A 24,112-nucleotide genomic window follows, 5' to 3' on the forward strand; every position below is an offset into this window, starting at 1 on the left:
GTCTGAAAGCGCTTTTTCTCCATGTTAATTCCCATAAAAAATTTATGAAACTACTACCGCCAAACTTCTGAACATAATTAGACCAAATTTGGCAGAGAGGTAGCTGTTGGTCCAGAAAGTGACCTTTGTGTTAAATGGTGTAAATCTGTTCAGTAGTTGCTGAGAAATACAACTGAGGGCGCGGAAGATTTGTGACCTCTCCCGATCTCGAACCTGAGATCTGATTAGCTGCCAACACGTCAAACCAGGAAGTTTTGGCAGCCATCTGGTGACTCGGTTGAACCGAGTCACAAGCAAAAATGTTTAAAAAAAAGAAAAGGGTGCAGGATAGACACTCTCTAACCCGTGGTTCTCTTGTGAGGGGGATGGAGGGGTCCTACAGAGACCCTACCGGAGCCCAAAAAAGGTTTTTTATTGTTTTATTTTAGTGGGAGTCACATGAATAATTGGTGCATATTAACATGTCAACAGATATGCATTACAAAATTGTTTCTCACTGTCAAACTGTCCTGTTTTTCCCTTTTCTGAACATTAGAAGGCTGGGAGCAGGCTTTTTGCAGGGGGAGATCAGCACTTGAAGGAGATAGAGCAGAACAGCCAGACAGACAGATAAATTGGCAACACAGATACACTGTTTGATGGGTAGAACGACATGCAGAAAAAAATTACATGGAGAAAAATTTACCCATAAAGTGACAGACTGACAGAGAAACGGGTTGCTGAACAATTAGACTAGCAGATAGAGCGACATAAAGATTAAAAAAAAACAAGCAAACGGTGAGGAAGGTGTTCAGTTTGATACCACAACTGGTATTCAGATTGACAAGTAGGCATGGCAGCAGGTACGCCAGATGCAGATAGTGACAGATTAACAGAGTTAGAGAGTGAGATGGGGGCAAAAGTTTACAGGTAGACAGACACAGTGATAGATAGGCAAGTAGACAGAGTGACAGGCAGACTAGTTACAGATGGAACAATTGGTGACAGGTGTAAAGATAGATAGAGAGAGAGAACTAGAAATATTTATAGGCAGAAGCCTTTGTTGATAGAACATTAAGAAGACAGATTAGGAGGTAGACAGGTTAGCATGTGCATATTGTTTGTCTGATAGACAGATCATAGTAAATGGACAGATTGATAATCAGGAAGAATGGTGATTAGACATCATGCCAGTAGGCCTAATGAAAGGTAGACAGCTTGTTGGACAGACACTGAGTGGCAGATTTAAATCTAGGTTTATAGGCAGAATAACAGGTAGGCAGGCTGAATGGAGGATGCATTAATAAAGAGTTGGACTTACAGAAGACAGATTGATAAGCACAGAAGGTACAGGGAGATTAGACACAGCGCCGGAGTCGACAGCATTTCAGATACAGAGATACCCTGAATACCGATTGGAAGTCATAGAGTGGGGGGTGGGCGGACAACATTTTAGTTGGCAGATCCTAGCAGCTTTTAAAGTGTGAACCCAGCCCTATTTATGCTTACCTGGTACCCCCTGAACAAAACAACTGTTATTTGTAATGTTTTCTGCACCTATGATTTGCTAGCCCGTGTAAACATTGGCCTTACAAGATACGGCCATTATAACCCCTGCATTCTATGCCTGGAAAACGTTGGCCTGCAAAAATGTGCTATTCACTTCATAACTTGTTGTCTCTCGCGAGTGCTTGAAGTAAATAGGCTCTGCATTGCTCACAATATAAACTTCTGTGTTTAGCCTCTGGCTCTCGTTTGCACTTTTTAGGTCCTGCCTTCTCTTGATGCGTATGGATTACCTGGATCTCTTCTGTGGTAGTGGGTGTCCAGCAGATTGACTGGTCCTGGGATACGCCAGTGCAGGTCTCATACAAAGATATCGTCCCTTCTTCTCTCTTGAATAGTCTTGTACCACCTGAGGGAAAGCACAGAGACCACAGTGTTAGCATTGTCCCTTTCAAAAGCGTCTGTAGAGGTCCAGAAGACAACCGGGAGGACATGAAGAAATTGCCCCATCATGCACATCCTGGCGCCATATCCTACTAATGTTATACCTGTATCTCATGGACACAATACCATAATGAGCTCTGGAGCTAATGCTCTCCGCTGAGGGTCTAGACCTGCCATGCACACAGTGTGGATTCAGAGGGGCTAGACCTGCCATGACCCAGTGTGGATTCATAGGGTCTAGACCAGCCATGCACGCAGTGTGGATTTAGAGGGTCTAGACCTGCCATGCACGCAGTGTGGATTCAAAGGGTCTAGACCTGCCTTGCAGGCAGTGTGGATTCAGAGGGTCTAGATCTGCCATGCACCCAGTGTGGATTTAGAGGGTCTAGACCTGCCATGAACGCAGTGTGGATTTAGAGGGTCTAGACCTGCCTTGCATGCAGTGTGCATTCAAAGGGTCTAGACCTGCCTTGCAGGCAGTGTGGATTCAGAGGGTCTAGACCTGCCATGCACACAGTGTGGATTCAGATGGTCTAGACCTGCAATGCACCCAGTGTGGATTCAGGGATCTAGACCTGCCATGCACACACTGTGGATTCATAGGGTCTAGACCCGTAGTGCACACAGTGTAGATTTAGAGGGTCAAGACCTGCAATGCACCCAGTGTGGATTCATAGGGTCTAGACCCGTCGTGCACGAAGTCTAGATTTAGAGGGTCTAGACCTGCCATGCACACACTGTGGATTCATAGGGTCTAGACCCGCCATGCACGCAGTGTGAATTTAGAGGGTCTAGACCTGCCTTGCACGCTGTGTGGATTCAGAGGGTCTAGACCTGCTATGCACGCAGTGTGGATTCAGAGGGTCTAGACCCACCATGCACACAGTGTGGATTCAGAGGGTCTAGACCTGCAATGCACCCAGTGTGGATTCAGAGGGTCTAGACCTGTATTGCACCCAGTGTGAATTCATAGGGTCTAGACCAGCCTTACATGCAGTGTGTATTCAGAGGGTCTAGACCTGCAATGCACCCAGTGTGGATTCAGAGGGTCTAGACCTGCGAGGTGCACAGTGTTGATTCATAGGGTCTAGACGTGCTGTACACGCAGTGTTGATTCACAGGGTCTAGACCTGCCATGCACACAGTGTGGATTCAGAGGGTCTAGACCCGCCATGCACGCAGTGTGGATTTAGAAGGTCTAGACCTGCCATGCACACAGTGTGGATTAAGAGGGCCTAGACCTGCCATGCACACAGTGTGGATTCAGAGTGTCTAGACCCGCCATGCACGCAGTGTGGATTCAGGGCTCTAGATCTGCCATGCATGCAGTGTGAATTCAGAGGGTCTAGACCTGCCATGCACACAGTGTGGATTCAGGGATCTAGACCTGCCATGCAGGCAGTGTGGATTCAGAGGGTCTAGACCTGCCATGCAGGCAGTGTGGATTCAGAGGGTGTAGACCCGCCATGCACGCAGTGTGGATTCAGAGGGTCTAGACCTGCCATGCACAGAGTGGATTCAGAGCCTAGACCCGCCATGCACGCAGTGTGGATTCAGAAGGTCTAGACCCGCCATGCACGCAGTGTGGATTCAGAAGGTCTAGACCCGCCATGCACGCAGTGTGGATTCAGAGGGCCTAGACCTGCAATGCACACAGTGGGGATTCGGAGGGTCTAGACCTGCCATGCACAGTGTGGATTCAGAGGTGTAGACCAGCCATGCACGCAGTGTGGATTCAGAGGTCTAGACCCACCATGCACACAGTGTAGATTCACAGGGTCTAGACCTGCCATGCACAGTGTGGATTCAGGGGGTCTAGATCTGCCATGCATGCAGTGTGGATTCAGAGGGTCTAGACCTGCCTTGCATGTATTGTGGATTCATGGATCCAGACCTGCCATGCACGCTGTGTGGATTGAGGGTCTAGACCTGCCATGCACACAGTGCAAATTTAGAGGGTTTAGACCCGCCATGCACTCGGTATGGATTTAGAGGGTTTATACCTGCCATTCACACAGTATTGATTTAGAGGGTCTAGACCTGCCATGCACGCAGTGTGGATTCATAGGGTCTAGACCCGCCATGCACGCAGTGTGGATTTAGAGGGTCTAGACCTGCCTTCCACGCAGTGTGGATTCATAGGTTGGTCTAGACCTGCCATGCACGCAGTGTGGATTCAGACGGTCTAGACCCGCCATGCACACAGTGCGAATTCAGAATGTCTAGACCCGCCATGCATGCAGTGTGGATTCAGCATGGGTGTGGAGGCCAGGGGCTTTCAAAGTAGCTGTCCTCACGTCTGAAGTGCAGTACAGAAATTTTCCCTTCCATGGACTACTCGACAGACTGTTTTATTACTGCAGCTCCACTAGTTCATGTGCAATGTATGGTTTCACAATATGAACCATAAAACCACTGGTGAAGTTGCTAAAACATGTGCAACCAGAATACAGGTCTGCTCCATGATATAGCATGCAATACCTGCCTACTTTTATGTGAAAGCTAAAAAGATGATCTTGTTAGGATAAAAGTTGTAAACCACAAGTATTGTCACAATGGGTCTGCGAGGAAGCAATGTTGAGGCAATCGGAATGCCTGACGCAGAGTCCACTGTGAGTGAAGGTGCCTGCAGGGATCTGATCGCTATGTTCCTGAAGGGAGGACTAGTTATAATATTTACATGGGGGGGCGTGGCTTGGACGCCGATCGGGATGGCGGCGTGAGCTCGCAGCTCCGCGCGGAATCCCGCTAATTCTCCTGTTTTCGGGACCCTAGGCGACCCGAAGACGACGTTCCTGCCCTCTGAAGTGTAAGGGGACAGCTGGGCATAATCGGAGAGTCGCTGGGGGACTGCTGGCCCCGAGAAGATCGAGTGAAGAGGCGGCCGAGGTGTTGCCGAGGGTGAGAAGAAAATGGCGGCGAGGAGGTCGGACGGTTCCGAACTTCGGCCCTGAACCAAGTTGTCGCCGAGTGGCACGAGATCCTGCACTTGGCTGCCCGAGGCACTAGGATTGGCGGTGCTGTGTCCTGAGACCAGGGGACGCTGACCTGATTCACCCAGGAGCCCGGGGACCCTCGTTGGCCACCGCTCTGAGACTTATCCTTCCCCCCTCAGGCCGGAGGGGGGTGACGGAACGGAGCCCGTCCACCTGGCCATTGTTCCTGAGAGCATCGGTGGGGACATTGCGCTGCCTGGTGCCCGGTGACTGGCACGGACCCACGGGCGTAATCGCAAAACGGGCGACAGGACTTGTGACGCAGCACCCTGGCATGGCGGCGATCGGAGGACCGATGCCCGGGAGTCGCGAGGGGGACTCGGCGACATCAACTCAGCTGAGTGAGAGTCCCTCCCCGGAGCTTGACCAGGAACAGCGGCTGAACCGGCGTTTGGATGCCATTCTTGATGCGATCACCTCCACTAAGGAAGCATTGCACAATGACATTGCCCAAGTGGCCACGGGCCTGGGGCTGCTACGCGCGGATCACGCGAAGCTGGCAGACAGGGTCAAGGACCATGACCAGCTGTTGCTGGACCTGAAGCCATCGGTGGCGACCGCGGAGCATAGGATCACGGACATTTTGGCCCGTCTGGACTCACTGGAACGGAGGGCGGAGGATGCCGAAGGCCGCAATAGACGGAACAACGTAGGCCTGCCGGAACGGATTGAGGGGGAGGACGCGGTGGCCTACATGGAGAACTGGTTCCGCACTGTGGTGGCGCCGGAGGGGCTTACTCCTTTTTTCACTCTGGAGCGAGCTCACCGGGTGCCTGCTCGCCCGCCGGGGCTTGGCCGCCCCCCCCGACCGATGGTGGTGCGGCTCCTCCACTACAAGGACCGGGATCTTCTCATCCAGCGGGCCAGGATGTCGGGCCCGTATGGGGTGGAGAACAGTAAGGTAACGATCTTCCCGGATTACACTCAAGCGGTCCAGAAGAACAGGGCATCGTTCCTTGCCGTGAAGAAGGAGCTCAGGGAGGAAGGCATCCAGTACTCCTTGCTCTACCCAGCCAAGCTGCGGATCATTATGGACGGTACTACGCACTTCTTCCAGACTCCGGACGAAGTTTGGCAATGGCTCGAGTCATATAGAGCGGGGACGGACAAATCACACCAAAGTAGGCGAGACCAACCCAAGCAGCCCCGGGTGAGGCAGTCACAACGCATCAGATCCCGCAACAGGCGCCAGCGGGAGAAGCGGGAGGCTCAAATGGCGGCGGAGAAGAGGGATGCGCTCGCAGCGACGGCGGCCATTACAGGGTCGCAACAGAACAGTGAACGGGCAGAAACGGACTCGGGAGGGGAAGGCAGCAGAACAGGAGAGGAACTTTCAGAGGCGGAAAGTTCGAAGGGGCCGATAGTGACCCCACAGACATCGGATGGTATTTTCTGCGGCTGAGATAGAACTGGGACTAGATCGGGACTTCATGGTAGGGTGATATCCTGTTGATGGAGGGCGGGTTGCCGGGAGGGGGAGCTGTGTGCGTTGGAGGGGATGAAGGCGTGGGGTGCGGGCTCCGCTAGCTGGGGTCGGCGGCGACTCACCCCCCTTGGGCCCTTAAGGTCGACTGTGGTGGAGACCACAGGGTAAGAGTGTGAGAAGTTGGTTCAAGGTTTGGATGGGGGCGGCCACTGGGTTCGTGTGCTCTGTCCTGGGGAGTGGGGTTTGGGAAGTGTTTCAGTTTTGGGAATGTTCGGGGGGGGGCAACTGCAATGGGGGGGCCATGGACCTTTGTTTTTTGATTCGGACTGTACGAAGTTGGAATGGGGACATTACCTAACTTGAAATGCCTAACGTGGAATGTCCGGGGGCTGCGGACCATGGTGAAACGTCACAAAGTACATGCATATCTGGTACGCAGGGGGGTTCAGATTGCTATGCTCCAGGAGACCCATCTCACCAAAAAAGAGTGCGCTGCCTTGCAGAAAAGATGGCGGGGCCAGGTGTTTGGCACCACTTACTCAGCGTATGCCAGGGGGGTGTTGATCTGGGTGAGGGCGGGGATACCCTTTCAGGTGCTGAATCAAGTAGTAGATCCGGATGGCAGGTATGTGGCGGTGGAGGGGAGGTTATATGGACGGGATGTGGTTTTCTGCTGTGTCTATGCACCGAACACTGACCAGGGCCGATACTTTGATAGTCTCTCGGGGTCCTTGGCCTCTTTCCTGGCGGGTCCGATAGTGTTAGGGGGGGACTTCAACTCAATTACGGATGTTGCTCTGGATAGGTCCCATCCCCCCCTAGTGGACTCTCCGGTGCGCAGGCTGGCCGCGCACAGGAAGGACTGGCAGGAACGATGGGGGTTGCTGGATGTCTGGAGGGAGCGGCACAGGGGAGCCAGGGATTATTCCTTTTATTCCGCTCTCCATGATCTACATGTCAGGATCGATTCGGTGCTTTGCGGGGTATCCCTGGCCCCATTGATTACCCATACGGAGTACCTGGCTAGGACTATATCCGATCATAACCCCCTATTAGTGCACATTCAGTGGCAGAGAGAGCGCTCAGTGATACCAACATGGCGGCTTCGGCCGGAGACGCTAGAGGACTCTGTGTTCAGCGATGCGGTTCGGCAAGGCATAGATAGTTATTTCGGAGTGAATGAGGGCACGGCTGCGAGCAGGTCTATTGAATGGGATGCGATGAAAGTGGTGGTGAGAGGGGTGTGTTTGGGTAGGTTCTCGAATGCTCGTGCGACTGTGCTGAATGACCTAATGAAAGCGGAAGAAACTTTGAGGGACTTGGAGCGCCGCAGGCCGGCTAGGCCAGGTCTACAGGCCCAGTTGTTGGAGGCGAAGGAAGTGGTTGCCACAGAGATGGAACGTTTGAGGTGCTATGACTATAGGCAGTACATCATCAGGGCACACGCAGAAAGGGACAAGGTGGGTACCCTCTTGGCCAGATTAGCTAACCCGGAACTTAGGGGCTGCCCGATTCTCTGCATTAATAATGCGCAGGGAGAGATGGTGTACTCCCAGGCAGCGGTATTGGAACGATTTAGGGGGTATTATGAGGAACTGTACAGGAGTCAGCTGGGAGTGGGGGTTCAGGACATCGTGGAATACCTGGGGGAGAGGCAGCTCCCGGTCCTGGACGAGGAAGATGTGAGGGAGCTGGGTAGCCCGATCACGCTCACGGAAATACGGGTGGCCATCAAACATATGGCCCGCAACAAGACGCCCGGGGTGGACGGACTGCCAATTGAATTCTATCAACAATATGTGGACAGCCTGGCGCCCAGGCTGCTGGTGGTGTACACGGAAGCCTTCGAGACGGGGGCATTGCCTGGGTCCATGCGGGAGGCCTTGATTGTACCGCTCCTCAAACCTGGCCGGGATGCCGCGGATGTGAGGTCTTATCGCCCGCTGTCCATGCTGACGGTGGATTATAAGATCCTGAGCCGAATCCTGGCCACCAGGTTGGCCCCGCACATGACGGGTCTGGTACACAGGGATCAGGCCGGGTTTATACCCACGAGGAGCACGGCGTTGAATATCCGCCGCCTGGTGGGAATAATGGACGCCATCTTGGACAGGGAGGGAGCACCGGCGGTTCTGTCTGTGGACATCGAGAAGGCCTTTGATAGCTTGGAATGGCCTTTCCTGGATGGAGTGCTAGAGAGGTTTGGCATGGGCGAGGGGTTTCGGAGGTGGACGAGGGTCTTATATACCTCGGCGACGGCGAGAGTACGATTGGGTGGCCTGGTGTCTGCGGCGTATCCAGTGGGCAGGGGAACACGACAGGGATGTTCTCTCTCCCCCCTATTGTTTGCCCTGGCGATGGAACCCTTGGCGGTCCGAGCGAGGTCGGGTGACCGATACGCGGGGATAGTTAGTGACGGGCAGTGGCATTATATATCGCTATACGCGGATGACTTGCTCCTGTACCTAGCTGACACCTCGGGGGCATTGGTTGGAGCGATGGACCTGCTGTCTGAGTTCGGCCGGCTGTCGGGCCTTAAGGTCAATTGGGCGAAGACTTGTGTGTTTCCGCTGCGAGCGGGATCGCCAGCCCCTAGCAGCGATTTGGGTGTAGTATGGGAACCCTCTTGCATCACCTATTTGGGTGTCCGCATTTACCACGCGGCTGCGGACCTATTGGAGGGCAACATCGGCCGCTGTGTCCGGGCGCTGCGGGGCAGCTTGTCTTTCTGGTCAACCCTCCCGCTGTCAGTCCTGGGCAGGATAGCACTGTTGAAAATGGTGGCGCTCCCCCGCTTCCTTTATTATTTCCGAACGCTGCCTGTCTGGATTCCCCAGGGGGTGTTTAGAGAACTGCGGTCAATGATAATTGGCTTTCTTTGGGGGCATGGCCGCCGTAGAGTAGCCCTGAGCACGCTACTTCGCCCCAAGCTGGAAGGGGGCATGGCTGTGCCCGACCTTGAGCTGTATTATCTTGCAGCGCAGTTGCAGGTCCTTACACAGAACGTAGCCAGGGTGTTCCGGGGCCCGGAGGAGGACCGGGATCGGGGAATGCAACGCCACGTGCTGTCCTACATCATTATGCAGCAGCGGCTCGAGTTACGGGCCCTCACCATGGAAGAGCGGACGCTCCGGTTGTGCTGGCAACGGAGCCTTCGGAGAGCGAGGGCATCGCGGCCTTATGCCCCGGAGATCCCGATCGGGATGTTGACGGCATTGCCGCACGGAGGAGATTGGTCCCCGTTGCTGGATTGGGAGGAGGCGGGACTGCAGGTGGTGGGCGACTTGTACATAGATGGGGCTTTGGCGCCGTTCGAAGTGCTCCGGGACCAGTTCGGGCTGCCCGCTGGGGGCTTTCTCCTACACGCGGCAGTAGTTGCTGCCATACAAAAGCATTGGAAAGAGGGGCTCCTGGAACCCACGACGACTATGGCGTGCCAATATGTGGTGATGGCGGCTGGCACGTTCAAAGCTGTGACGTGCCTCCATAATATGATGCTGAACGAGGGGTTGGAACCACTCCAAGGGCTCAAGGCTAAATGGGAGGTGAGCATCGGCCGGCCCATACCGGATACGGCATGGGGTCACATCCTGCGACGCACGTGGAAGGGCACTAGAAACGCGCGTTTTCAGCAGGTGCATTTCTATGTGCTCCATAGGGCCTATTTAACTCCTGAGAAACTACAGCGGTACTTTCAGGTGCCGGATGCCTGTTGCCCGCGGTGTTCGTCCCAGGGAGCGGACATGGACCACTTGTTTTGGGGGTGCCCACAACTGGGGACCTATTGGGCGGAGGTAGGGGAACTTCTGAATGAAGTGACTGACAGGGAGGTGGAATTCGACATGGCGGCGTGCCTATTGCTCTGGTTCCCGCATACTAAGCACACCAGGGTGACAAGCAAATTCATAGACCTGGGCCTGATATTGGCACAGAGGGAAATATTGTGGCATTGGAAGTCCAGGGGGGGACCCTCACTGCGTAGATGGAAGAATGAGCTGCTGCGGTGGTCTGACTGCGAGAGTGTGCTCCGAATGAAGCAAGCTGTAAAGTTGGGGAATGAGAAGGCACTGGATGTGGCGCGTGCATGGGAGTTAGTGGTACAGGCTATGCGTGATTCTTTGGTAGAGGATGAGGATGGCGAGACCTAAGCCGCTGGACACCGCGGGGCGAACACAGAAGTATAGCATCACGCACTGTAGTGGACCCATCCAACTCGACAGGACGAGGCACACACCTTAGCAGTTGCCAGGGGGGGGGGGCTTTGGGGGAGTTGGTTGTTGGGTGTTTGGGGAGGGCCGGAAGCCATTAGATGGTCGCCTGTTAGGGCCTTGGATCTACTGGGACGGTGGTTACTATGTGGAGGGTAGAATGGTTGGGTAGTGTGGCTAGGTGCGACGACCCATGGCGCCTAGGGCAGGTCCCGACAAGGGCGACATCACTGACTATCACTGGGATGGCTGACGGGAATGTTGTTGTGGGTGGGGGGGTAAAAGCAGATACGCAAAACGATCTTTCAACCAGGGTCCTTATGGGACGTGCACTGTGATGTGTTCCTCTTGAGCGATATAATATGCCGCCCGGCCTCCGGGATGCGGGCTGAATGGCTGTGTACAACTGGGAATTCTTATTGGATGGGGGGATCTCACAAGTGTACTGGCTGCTTAATTGTATCCTGTGGTTTATAACTCTGCAATAAAAATATATTTAAAAAAAAAAAAAATAGTTATAATATTTACACAGAATCTGGAAGCTCACAGAGACAGAGCATAGTGCCTGTGTGGAGAAACCTAAGGATCTCCTCGTCTGGGCCATTGGCTATCATGAGTGGCATTAGTGACAGGGAGCTAATAAGAGTTTCCTTTGAGATGACCCCAGGCTGCAGCCATGGTGTTGAACTTGTTCATGACATTGGCCCACAGCCACAACACACTCTTTATCATTTTCAAATAGGAATGTAGCGCAAAGCCTGCAATTTAGGTGGAGTTCTTTAGGGACTGATCTCTCACCTACTCATTGCCGTATCTTATCATGTTGTTACCTGAGAGTAGGCGTAAGACATTAGTAGTGGCCCCCCCACCTGGAGTGACTAGAGATTTTAAGATTGTTGTGTCGCTTGTGTGAATGAGTGTCGCAAGGTCCAGAATGAAAGTAACTGGTTAGCATCAAAACCCTGAGGGTGGGGTATTGTATTGTAATTGTATTTATATAGCGCTTACTACCCCAGACGAGGCGCCAAAGCACTTTTTCAGCGAGTAGCACGCTACTCCAGGACCCAAAGAGGATTAATGTTGAATTAGTATAGGGAAACATGCAAGTACATTTTAAGTGGTGGATAGGTTAGTCAGTTATGGTACTTGATGCAGATGTTAGGAAACCAGGACTCCATTTCTAATTCACGCAATGGCCACATGATGACTTAGCTGTTTGTAAAATAGTGATGAAACTTCCTCCTTTTCATAAAAATCCTGAACTCTGGCATTGCCCGCTTGTAAGACAAACCCTCAGACCAACCATTAGCCTGGAGCCCATGCTGAGCTGGCCGCCTTAGAATTAAGTGAAGTTGCTTGTAATGAGAAGCATAAATGAAAAACACACAATGTTCTCAGAACTGTACATCTCTCGCTCACCAATTCCAATATGATGAAATTCAATATTCAGAATGCTTTGTTATCAGCAGCTCATATGTTATGTAGTCTGTGTGATATGGGTGGGGGGTCTCTCTTCAGATTCCAGTGAGAAAAAAGCTAACTTCACAAACCAGCTGGCACACAGCGCTTATCACTATTGTGAGCGTCAGGTAAGATACAATTCTTTGAATGAGGGTAGTCTGAGCATCCCTCACACCACCCACAGCAGGGCTGGTAGGTATTTGTAGCAGGGTAGATTACTTAGTACTGTTGTGTACAACTCAAAATCCAACACCTTTCAAAAGCACATAGTGTGCACGAGTAACGAGAAGTGAATTATTTTGCTGTGTGCACCGTGCAAACTAGGTTGCAAATATACAAGCCCCTAATGTCACCGGAGTGTTGCTTTTTTTGACGCTCCGGTAGCGTTGCGGCATACCCCATATTTACAAGGTGGTGCTAAGCTATTAAATTGGCTTAATGCCACCATGTAAATATGGCCCTTACTGGCGCAATCTGCTGTGGCAAAGAGGCAGGCAATGGGTGTTGCTGTGAGCGTTCCACCACAACACCCATTACTTTTTGACGCTTGCCCTCATTTATAAGGCTGAGGCAGTGCCCTAAACTAATGCCAGGTAATACCTGGTCTTAGATAAGCTGATACGAGGAGAAATTAATAATTTCTCCTCATTGTTTGCTCCTTCTATGTTAGCTGCATTCTGCAGCACACATAGAAAGAGCAAATTGCCATTATTGATTGTTTATGTGCAGGAAGGTGGCCCTTCAGTGCCTCTCAGTGCAGGCACCCTTGCAACATGGCGCAATGTTGCCTGTGCTCGCGCTAGGCAGCTTTTGTAGTGCCAGGGGAAACGCAGGGGTGCGCCTTATTTTTGTAAATACAGCGCATCCCTGCATTTTGAAAATGTCGGAATGCAACATTGCCAAATTTGTTGTAACAGCGCTCTGGCAATTTCCTGTAAATATCCCCATTAGCTTCTTAACATTCAAGGATGGCTGCTAAAACTAATCAAACCATGCAGGCTCGGCACCTTCACCATTCTCACTCTAGTAGCTGGGAAAAAGGGAATGGATCGGTATATGAGCAAAATTTCAGGTATTCCTTACTGCTAGTTTCACTCGATGCCGCAGCCCAGCACATCGTGTTTGCTGGCGGATCAGGCTGAGCCAGAGGTGCGAGGCAGATGGGAAGCACAGTAGATCCAAACCACACAATCTCCTCCAGCTGGATCAAGGCGATATCATGGGAGTCCAGAGAGGTGCTGTACTCAGGGTGCACCATTATCTGCTTTACAAGATGAGACATTTTGGAGGTGCTGTTGCGAGCACCCACTTGAACCGAGTACCAGGCCGGATAACTGTGTGAAAAGGAAAGCACAAAGATCTGGTAAGCCTGGTATTTTGGAAATTGTCTGGTTAGGCTAACCTTGAGAGTTGAAAACTAGTCCTTCAATATCAATAGAACAATTTTAGAAGCAGGATGACCCACCTTGATCTATGACTTGGCCTACGAATCTAGTAATAATGGGGCTTAAAGTATTTAACTTTACCATTACACAGTAGCAAAACATTTTTAGAGGGAATACTTCACTATGGCTTCCAACAGAACTTTCCATGACAAGCAGGAAGTGTCATTTCTGAAATCCTAGTTTAAATTTTAAAAATAATTTCTGTATCCTCATTAAACAGCAGTGATGTTCCACCAGTGACCTTGTCGTCAATGTGGAAAGGGTAGGAGAACTTGAGGGACTGGATAACGCGTTGCATTAGCAAAGGGGAACATGAAAAAAGGCTTAGAGCAGCGTTCAAAGCTGCCTTCTGAGTCAACACAGTCAACGTAGATGCTGATCCATCACATACCTGGGCGTGAGGCAGCTGGCCACGATCAGCACCAAGCTGGCAGAGATGAGGCTGCCAATGCACACCTGAGAGCCGTTCTGCATCACTCTAACCTGCCATGGCCACTCCGCTTCAAGGTGGAGCAGTCGTGGGAGCGGTAGACATGATCCATCACCTGCAAGGAGGGAAGCGGAAAGTTTAAGTTAGCGGCCAGCCCAGCCAGTGCCAATACTAGAGCAAACTCCTCGTCTTGGGGTCAAGTGTCTGTCTACCTCCAAGGACCGCTACGGGTCACAAGAGAGGTACTGTAAGCATATAACAGGGAACCCCGCCATGTTATATTTACTGCTATCAATGTTTGGGTTCATGAAGACACTATTTGAGGTTTGATCTCACTACTCCACAGAGTACCTTCAAACCCCTCTGCACCTCACCCCAGTCCTCCCCTTAGTGCAAATATCAGATCACTATTGTATCGTTTTTTTACGTCAGCTCAATTGAGATCCAGCAATGGAGAACCTTAATAGGTTTACTTATTTATTTTGCAGGTTTCATAAAGCCTAACCCTTAAAAAGGACTGCATCACAGTCTGAAAAAACCCTTTATAACCCCATGGACACTGAAGAATGGCCGAACCTTATTAACATTACCATTCATCCATAACTTTTTTTTAAAGTTGCCTTCGTAAAAGTATGTATATTCACAAAAATAGAGTGTAATAGGTTCTAACATCAAGCACAACCTCCTATAGCATCACTGCACAAAAGGGTGATTGTGTCTGTAAAGTCACTCTAAACGACTCATTCTAAATTTATTGCTGGCAATTGAATAGGATAAGTGAACCACTGTAATTCACCACCAACCCTCCTATTGATTATTTCTGATCATATTAAGAGTACCCGTTAAAAAAGATATTTAGGGTTTACCCCTAGATATTTTTAACACCGCATCCCTGATTTTGTCCAGAAAAACAATTATATAGGAACTTCCTACATGGTTGGCCTGCCAGGGTGGTATTCGCCTACTCGGGTGTGGAGAGGATTACTAGGATGAAGCATGCCACGATGAGCATTGGGTGAGGTTTCTTCTTTAATATCCTTTGAATACCTCGAGTCTGTAGAGAATATTACAAATTAATTTAGAATGAGCAATTTAGAGTGAATTTACAGATTGAAGCGCCTTTTGTGAAGTGATTTGCGAAAGTAGGACCTTTTATAAAGATAACTGGGATGTAAAATCCCATGCAGTTTTTGAATTCGCCCAGTTTAATCACAAACTGTATTGTTAAATGTGCTTCTCTTTCATGCACCATGTACACCATACACCCCCGATAGACACAAAATCTAGACCAGTATGCACAGAGTAAAAACGTTCCCTGTGCCCTGTTGCGTCTTCATCTAAGTTCACACTTTTAGGTCTTTTTACTTATTTCTTAATTGAAAGAAATCTACTTTGTGAAATTTACATGTTTTTATTTTTTGGCAATAGATCAAAAATAACATTATTCTCATACTAGTGGATTTTCTAACATGAAGGAAGCATTTCTAAAGAAAACCAGGAGTTGGAGAAGGTTGTTCAGTTTGAGGACTTGGTCCATGCTGAGATACTCGGCTCCACAGTAATAGGCACTGGTCATGGAGACCTATGTGACTAGATTCAACATGGCGGCTCTTGGTTTAACAGTATTCGCCCTTTGAAACAATGCTGAGATTGCGCCCTCTGCCATTCGTCCAGGTTCACGATCTACAAACACTACATTTATACCATATACAACCAAGATGGCGTTGGTCTTTGTAGACAATGCTTAGTGGTGGTTATTTGAAAATGATCAGAATGTAACCTTTTTTTTCTTCGAGGGCAAATCTTATACCTGTATATTAAGACTCGATGCTTTATTTCTTTTATGCAGTTAAGACAACATAAATGAGGTTCCGGCAAGCACTGCAGCACTGGACAGAGAACAGTTCAGTGCACTGGAAGTAAAATACAAGGCTGCTGGACAGTGTGGCATGCGAGGCTCACTACCAAAGGCTGTGTGTGAGAGCGGGACACTTAGGGCCTGATTACGATTGCGGTTTTCCCGCATCCTCTGGCCGGCGGAAGCCACCGCCGGCCCGGAGGATGCGGGAAAACCGCTGCGGACTGAAAAAGACCCCCCGCCAGATTAGGATGGCTGGGGGATCGTTTTTCAGTCCGCAGCTTTTCCGCCGTGGTCGCCTCCCGACCGCGGCGGAAAAGCTTTAACATGGCTGGCGGTGTCTATCAGACACCGCCAGCCATATTAGGATGTCTGCGGAAAGATGCCTTTACACGGCGGCATTTCCGCCGTGTAAAGGCATACGGATTTGTGTTTGGGGGCCCGTTGCGGGCCCCCAGGGGTGAAGGGGAGGGTGGGGGGTGCACATGGGGGGTACCTATGGTACCCCCCTGCATTTGCCTGCACAAAGGGGCAGGCACCGCGAGGTGCCTGCCGCTTTGTGCATACAAATGCACAACTTACATTTTTATGATTGCGGCGGGTGCTGCTTCAAGCAGCACCCTCCGCAATGATAAAAATACAGGATGTGACCGCCAGGGTGGCGGTCACATCCTAATTTGCACGGAGGGACCGCCGCAACCCCTGCGGACGGTCCCTCCTGCTCTATGGTGGCGGACGGACTGAGGTCCGTCCGCCATCATAATCGGCCCCTTAGTGTGACAGTCCGCATTAGACAATACACTCAACATATGCGTTTTCCTCCTCTTGTTTATATCAGACTACCAGACATGTTTACAACGTCAAACCCATGGACAGGATGTGATCTGCCTATAATCACCCTACTGAAAGGCGGGATTAGAACTCTGATCTCCGGGTCACTGGTCAGCAATGTATCTGCTTCTTCCCTTTGTACTTAAAAAAAGATCAGACTCCTGGGCCAGAAGTGATGTGCCAGTATCACCCTATCTGAAGGCGGGGTTGGAAACTTCGTTTCCGGGATCAGAGGTCAGCAATTCATTCACTTAGACCACACCTCCTCCTTTGTAGAGGTGTGTCACTGCCTAATCAACACAATTTAACATGTGATGCAAAGGATCTACAAACAGCCTTGCATTAGGTCATCCTCGGTGCAAAGTCTACCCCTTCCCTTAGTCATATCCCTCGTGCTCAACGTGATAACGTCAGGTGTAAAGTCTTGCTCTCCTGGCTCTTACTAAAATGTTGCACAACAGAGGAGTTCTTTTCTTGACTCTTTAGCGATCTCCCATTCCTTTGCACATAAATATTAATGTGTATTTTGGACCAGGTTCAGAAACCTCGATTACATATTGATAAAGTTGATGAGATCATGGCGTGTAACCTCGCACTACCGATAAGTATCAGACTGTGTTCTCGCACACACCCATCTTACTCGACGACACTGTTAGTGGTGATGAGATTGTGGCCGGCTTATGTGCACATCCACCGTGTTCTACCACACTGCTGGTATTGTTGAGCTCAAGAACTGTCTCACCTTGCACTTTTACACTACTTGTGTTGATCAGATGAAGGAATGCTGATAGGAATGTGAGCTGCATCTTGTACATCCCCCTGGCACTATACTCTGCTTGTGTCTTGAGCTCTGCATAGTCATTCCTGTGGCCACTCATGTTCCGGTATCGCACTAATTCTGTTAAAGAAATGACACCCTGCTGCTGTGCACACCCAAACTGGATTATTTCACTACCCCATTCCACGACCAAGATCTCACTCCTGCTGTCCTGTCACACTATCATGCTGATCAAGTCAATGGTCTTGCAGCCTGCTCGTGTGCGAGTCTTTCTATCACTAATTGACAGATGCCAATGTGCTGGAGTCTTTCTATCACTGATTGACATGTGTCAATGTGTTGGAGTCTTTCTGTCAGTGCTTGATAGATGCCAATATGTTGAATTGTTTCTATCAATGATGGACAGATGCCAATGTGTTGGAGTGTTTCTATCACTAATTGACAGATGTCAATGTGTTGGAGTCTTTCTATCGCTGATTGACAGATGCCAATGTGTTTGAGTCTTTCTATCACTGATTGACAGATGCCAATGTGTTGAAGTGTTTCTATCAATGATGGACAGATGCCAATGTGTTGGAGTCTTTCTATCACTATCAGTGATTGACAGGTGTCAATGTGTTGGAGACTTTCTATCACTGATTGACAGGTGTCAATCTGTTGGAGTCATTCAATCCCAATGAAGTGAGAAACAGTGTCACATGCGTCGTACAGATCAAGGAGGACCGGGTGTGCCTGGCTGCCTTACTCCATGATCATCCGGAGATTGCTCGTAGCAGCTATCTGAGAAGACTGTGATTTTCACTAAAGACAGACTGGGAGACAGCTAAAATATAGTCAGATTAAACTCTATTGTGAAAAATATTGCACCACGGTTTGCAGATTATATCATGGCTCGTCTCGTTCACATTCAGTTTGCACTAGCAGACAGTGTGTACTGATGAACTCGTATTTTTTGCCTCAGCATCTTACACAATAAACTGCATATGGACTACACACTCCGCTTGCACATGCTAAAGAGATTAAGGCCACTACCTGTGCACACTCATCCTGAACAATGTGGTCTGCTCCTATACATAGGCTATTTACACTACTTACGTTGTTGTGTGTCGATTTAGATACCGTATATAGATTTCCCGATTCATGCCCTTATATAGGTACAATTCACATTGCCCTTATTTAGGCATAGAAATCCAGCCCTTATTTAGGCATTGCTCATGCTAACCAAATACAGGCATGGTCAACCACATCCGATCCTCTGCGTCACAACGAGTTCTTAGAAAACCAGACTCTTTAGCCTTTAGGACTTCCCCTTGCCTGGATATTGATTTCTCCAAGAACTCTTTTATTATGCATGGACATCTATTCCTTAGGGGTTTATTCATGACGTTCATATGCCCGATTTGTACGTCAATATGGGCATTCCTGAACACCTTCAAGGTATAAATATACCTTCACTTGCTATGGCAAAGCACAATGTGGTTCGGCTACCTACTTGCACGACGCAGCTCGCCACAGCAAGTCCCGAAGGAAGTCAAGTCCCCAACTGACGCACTGACCAGACGCTGCCATCCTTGCTGAGAATCCAGCCCCAGTGTTTCTGATTCCCCTTGCGGGGTGTTAGAGATCGAGTCCCGGAAAAGAGATACCAACCTCTCTCATTCTAAGGTATGGAGCTGATTAGAACCTAGAGAAAATGTTGGCAATTCTTGGCACAACTAAACTAAACTATAGCTAAAACAGCACCTACTTCTTCCCTCGTACTAGACTTAGGTTGGGTACAGTGGCGTAGGAATATTTTAGAAGCACCAGTTGAGTATTTTAGCCTGTGTTATTTACATATGTATTTTTATATATGTCATTGCTACAGACCATGCTATTGCAGTATTATTTTATATTACGGTTAACTGTGTACGCATTATACTTCGCATTCTGTCTCACGATTGTAGCAGTTCATATCTCTTGCATGAGAAATAATACTGTTCAATAAACCCTTTTATTGAAATGCCCGTCTCTCTATTTCTGTGCAACTCTGTAGAAACGAAGCATGCACGACTGACTGTAAACTATTGTTTCAACGACTCTGAAGATATTGTTCCAAAACAAAGCTGTCATGTTTATGCAGTTGTCAGAAACTAATACCTTCTTGTTCATTCGAGAAGATTTCTAGTGATCTCTGAGTTAGCTGGCACACACATGTAATTAAGTTTAATGTACTTGATAGAGACATACTGATCTCAGTCCTATGTCAAATCTACAGTGCATATTATTCCAATGCGCAGAGCCTATCAGGGATATAGGAACTACACTACATGGCGCTCTATGGTTTGGTAAAGCACTAAATTAATGCTAGATACTGAAGTAACTCAGTCATGCTTTTCTCAGAGACCCCTTTACTCGTAATACTCCAATAGACGTCTGGAGTGGGTAAGGGATAATATCCGCCATAGCTGAGTAGGACGAAAAATCCTATGTATTAGCTTTTTGGTTTGTTCAACGGTGAAGAATACAGTGTTCCAAAATATTAGGCACCTTATCTTTGCTCCCATGAAACTTGCTCTGCAATTTTCATTAAACAATGTCTAATAATGACAATAGCACCGAAACCGGTCGAGCTGTGGCTGATCCAGCCGAAGCAGCTTTTAACTTTACAGGTTTCCAAGAAACCAACGAGAATGCTATAATCATTTCTCCAAGTTTTTGTGATAGAGGCACATGAATATCACCAGACAGAGGTATTCTACTCCTGGATAGTATTCCCTGAATCAAATCCAGTAACACATGTTTCACTTCTACAAAGAAGATGATCCACCCGAGGAATATATTTCTTTCGACGATGCTGAAATTCCACTCACATACCAGGGGCATAATCTCTCCTTTAAAGGCCCCCTAAAATATTTAAATCACATTACCAGGCTCGGTCCACTAGGTAGACGAGGAGCAACATGGCCGGTTTTAGCCGACTATACACCTTATCCTGACATTGAAGACATGTCAGACGTAGAATTACTCACTCAACTCAAAGAGTTAATCAGTATTTTTAGACAATTGGTTCAAAATGTCATGCGGACTCTCACAGTCCAACCTCCAGTAGTTATTCCACAACAAACCTTTCACCAGGGGAATACACTAAAAATTACACCATAGACTTTACACGCAGTCATGGGTAAATTACCCGCAAAACGTGAACAAATTCCGTTCTGGATAGCTCCGAAAATTACTCAAATCGAAGCAGTAATTCCTAATACTAGCCGTCATGGAAAACACAGAATTTTAACAATCTGTTTACCAATGGGGATCACAACATATATGGAAGACTACACCACTTGGGATACAGTCTTCGCTGCAATCTACACTAAAACACATGGTGTTCCGTCCATGGCAGTAATACCCGACGTCCTGAAATAGATTCAAAACGAATACGGGTCAGAGCCTACTCTAAATTTAGGTATGAAATTACTGAAATTTTTTAGCCAGGTCTCATCAGTAATATTATTTAATATTAAAGGAGAACAGCATCAGTGGCGATCAGCCAGAAATTAAGGGAATTTGATTTAACAGAACAATCACAAGAACTATCCAGAATAATTGAAACATTCTATGAAAAATTAGGCAGAGACAGTTTGGGTGGGAAACCACAACTGTCTGAAAGTCCTGAAAAGGTCTTTACTAAAAATAATCCTACATCTTCTAAAAAGAAGTGGGAATATAGCAAACAACGTTCCAAAGAGAAGCGTTCTCATTCCCGAGGTAGGTCTCTGCAAAAGGAGCCCTCTGAAAGGAGGTACAACCTCAGGAATAGGGATAATTTGAGAAAACCTGACAAGTATCAAGATACTGGTACACATTCCTCTCGTTCCTTTCAGATATCGTCACAGACATCCAAAAGAAGTGGATGGTCAGACAACAAGGAAGAACGCGTGAAGTCCAAAGACAATCAACACGTTCAGTAAAACAAACCAAAACCTCAATATACCAAAAAGATGGTAGCAGGTCTAAAAATCAGACATGCAGAGGATCTTGAGGACACAACTCAAGAACGGAGAATAGGCTCAGACAATGTTGGACAGCGCAGCAGAAGTAACAATAGCTCGCTAGAACCTGAAGGGACTTCTGGAGACAGTGGACTTGAATGAGGACATTCAAGTTGAAGCTGCAGACAAAAGGTTTAGCTCTCCACATAGTTTATATGAAATAACTCTCCGGATTGAGGGAGACATACCAAGAAAAGTGAAAGCACTGTTTTGGGAGCGACTTTCTAAAGGCTATGATATACTTCTAGCAGCACAAGATTGGCCACCAGAATTTGTCAGGGAGTGGCCACACGCCGAAGACATCATTATACCAGACTTCTCTAATTATATTCCAATACATTTGAAATACTTATGCCCAGAAATGGACAGTTGCCCAAGCTCCAGCATTATACAAAAATCATGTAGGATGGGATGAGGATTCTCCTCACCATAAAATCCAGTTAAAAAATCAACCAACTGCACAAAGGCAGCACCCAGTTAAGCAAGAGGCTAAACAATAGGTCAGGGATATCTTAGATCTACTTGAATACCAAGGGGTGATTGAAACATGCACCTCATCAATGAACAATCCTTTGTTTTCTGTTTCCAAACCAGACAATACATTTTTTTTTTTGAGAATCTGTTTATTAGCATAGTGGTTTGAGCAACACTACAGAGTTAACAGTAGAGTTCAAAGCAGAGTGAGCCGTGCTCCCGTTGACATAATACCAGCTGAATCATCACACATTTTGTATTTTGTTGTATTACTAAACAAGTAAACGATCCCCTGAAAAAAAAGGTGAAATCCCACCCCCCACCCGCAAAAATCCCCCCCGACACTCGTAGCACATACATTTATAAGTCTGATCATACTTGGCTGTACCCTTGGGTCCGTTCTTCCCATCAGTAGCACTCTATATAGTTAGTCATGGACAGCAGTAATTAAAGCACGGGGAATCCCGTGACATTGTCTAGTGCACTACCTGCGGTGCGGCACATGTGCGCCCAGCGTGGCAGGACTCAGTCCAGTGCTATGGCATCGACTCAACAGACTCCCCATCTCCCTCCGTTTCAAACATCCCCAATACAGCAAACCAATCCAGTGAAATCGGTGTTTTCCTGAGGCCCCTACATTCTTCGCGCTGCAGCGCCACCCCCTCCGCTTTGCCCCACCGTGACACCTCCGCCCTCCACCATTCGGGATCAGGTGGTTTGGGTGACTTCCACCTCATCGTAATTGCCCGTTTAGCCAGCAGTATGGCCATGTCAGCAAAGCGTGTCGCCACACTTCTAGTGCGCGCCGTGGGTCCCAGCCCCAGCAGCGCATACTCCAGAGTGAGCGGGTGTGGTAGGGCACATGCACTTGTGAGGGATTCGTTGACAGTGGTCCAGTAGTAGCCCAGTTTGGGGCAGTCCCACAGCATATGGATTAGTGAAGCATCATCTGCGGTGCATCGGGGGCAAGTGTCTACTGCAGTAGGGAACATAGCGTGTATGTGGTGAGGTGTTAGATAAGCCCTATGGAGGAGCATGAGCTGGATGAACTTAAATTTGGGGTTTCTGGCCACCTTCTTGGGAAATTGGAGAATACGTTCCCATTCCTTGTCCCTTAGCAGTCTGCCCACATCACCCTCCCACCTTACCCTGAGAGGTAGGAGCGGGATTGCTCTCCCCGTTCTGATGCTAACAGCCAGCCATTTAGTCAGGTGGCTCCCCGTCCCCATAAGGTACAGCATCGATGGTAAGGGGTTCGTGGGCGGTTCCACCCCCTCATGCGCCCATTTCCCGGCCGCGTAATGGCGGAGGCCGGCATGTAGAAGGAAGGATCCCCCGGGGACACCATGTGTAGCCCTAAAGTCCCCGAAGGACAGCATTCGCCCTTCAGCAAAGAGGTCCCCTATAGTTGCCACCCCAGCATCGAGCCAAGGTGTGAGTGCGTGCGTTGTGAGCGGGCCCATCTCCAACGGGATACCTAGTAGCGGGATTGTAGGGGCATAGGATGTCGCCGGTGTTGTGTACTTCAACGCCTTCCGCCAGTATCGGACAGCAAGCCGGAGTAGCGGTGGAGTATTCCTGGGTAGGTCCGAGTGGGGCAGGAGCAAGGCATGGATCCTCCCTCTGGAGTGGTCTTCCTCCGTCATGTCAATTTCTTGTAAGTTCCGACCAGCCAGCCAGTATGCTAGCCATTGCAACTGACATGCGAAGTTGTAGGCCCTGAAGTCTGGCACTCCCATGCCCCCGGTTCCAGATGTGAGCTGCAGTTTGGCAAGGCCTATGCGCCGCCGCCCCGAGCCCCATACGAGTTCGGTGAGGAGCGTATCCAGCAATTTGAATGTCGATGCAGGGATCAGAAAGGGCAAGTTGGTAAAATAGTAAATGAGGCGGGGGAGCATCACCATCTTGGAGATGGCTATTCTGCCGACCACCGATAGGGGCAATGACAACCAGAATTGAACTTGCGATTTAAGCGTTCTAATAGCACGGCCAATGTTGCCATCTAGCATGGCATCGGCATCCCTGTAGATCTGTATCCCGAGATAGCGGAAGGTGGTATCCGCCATCTGAAAGGTATGCGGTGCGAAGGGTAGGGGTGCGAGCGGGCCAGGGGCGGCAAACGCGAACCCGTAGGACTTGGATTCGCTTATGGTGAGGCCCGACAAGTGTCTGAAGTTCTCGAATATCTGAGCTATAGGAGCCAGGTCTCCCCTCAGATCGCGGAGATATAGGATAATGTCATCGG

At 49.1% G+C, this 24,112-nt stretch overlaps 1 protein-coding gene across 2 annotated transcripts in view; it reads right to left on the reverse strand.

The window, feature by feature from the left end:
• The window catches only part of LOC147729857 (transmembrane protease serine 11D-like), a 437,959-nt gene that overhangs the window by 9,064 nt on the left and 404,783 nt on the right, over window positions 1-24,112 (reverse strand). For both annotated transcript variants that reach the window (XM_086958513.1, XM_086958511.1), the window contains 3 exons: window positions 13,857-14,010; window positions 13,104-13,354; window positions 1,779-1,894 (listed from right to left, as the gene is read on the reverse strand). In XM_086958513.1, coding sequence (XP_086814639.1) covers window positions 1,779-1,894; window positions 13,104-13,354; window positions 13,857-14,010 — 521 coding nt within the window. The remainder of the gene's footprint in view (window positions 1-1,778; window positions 1,895-13,103; window positions 13,355-13,856; window positions 14,011-24,112) is intronic.

This window comes from Lissotriton vulgaris, chromosome 2_1, assembly GCF_964263255.1.
Source record: "Lissotriton vulgaris chromosome 2_1, aLisVul1.2, whole genome shotgun sequence".
In the NCBI taxonomy this organism is placed as follows: domain Eukaryota; kingdom Metazoa; phylum Chordata; class Amphibia; order Caudata; family Salamandridae; genus Lissotriton; species Lissotriton vulgaris.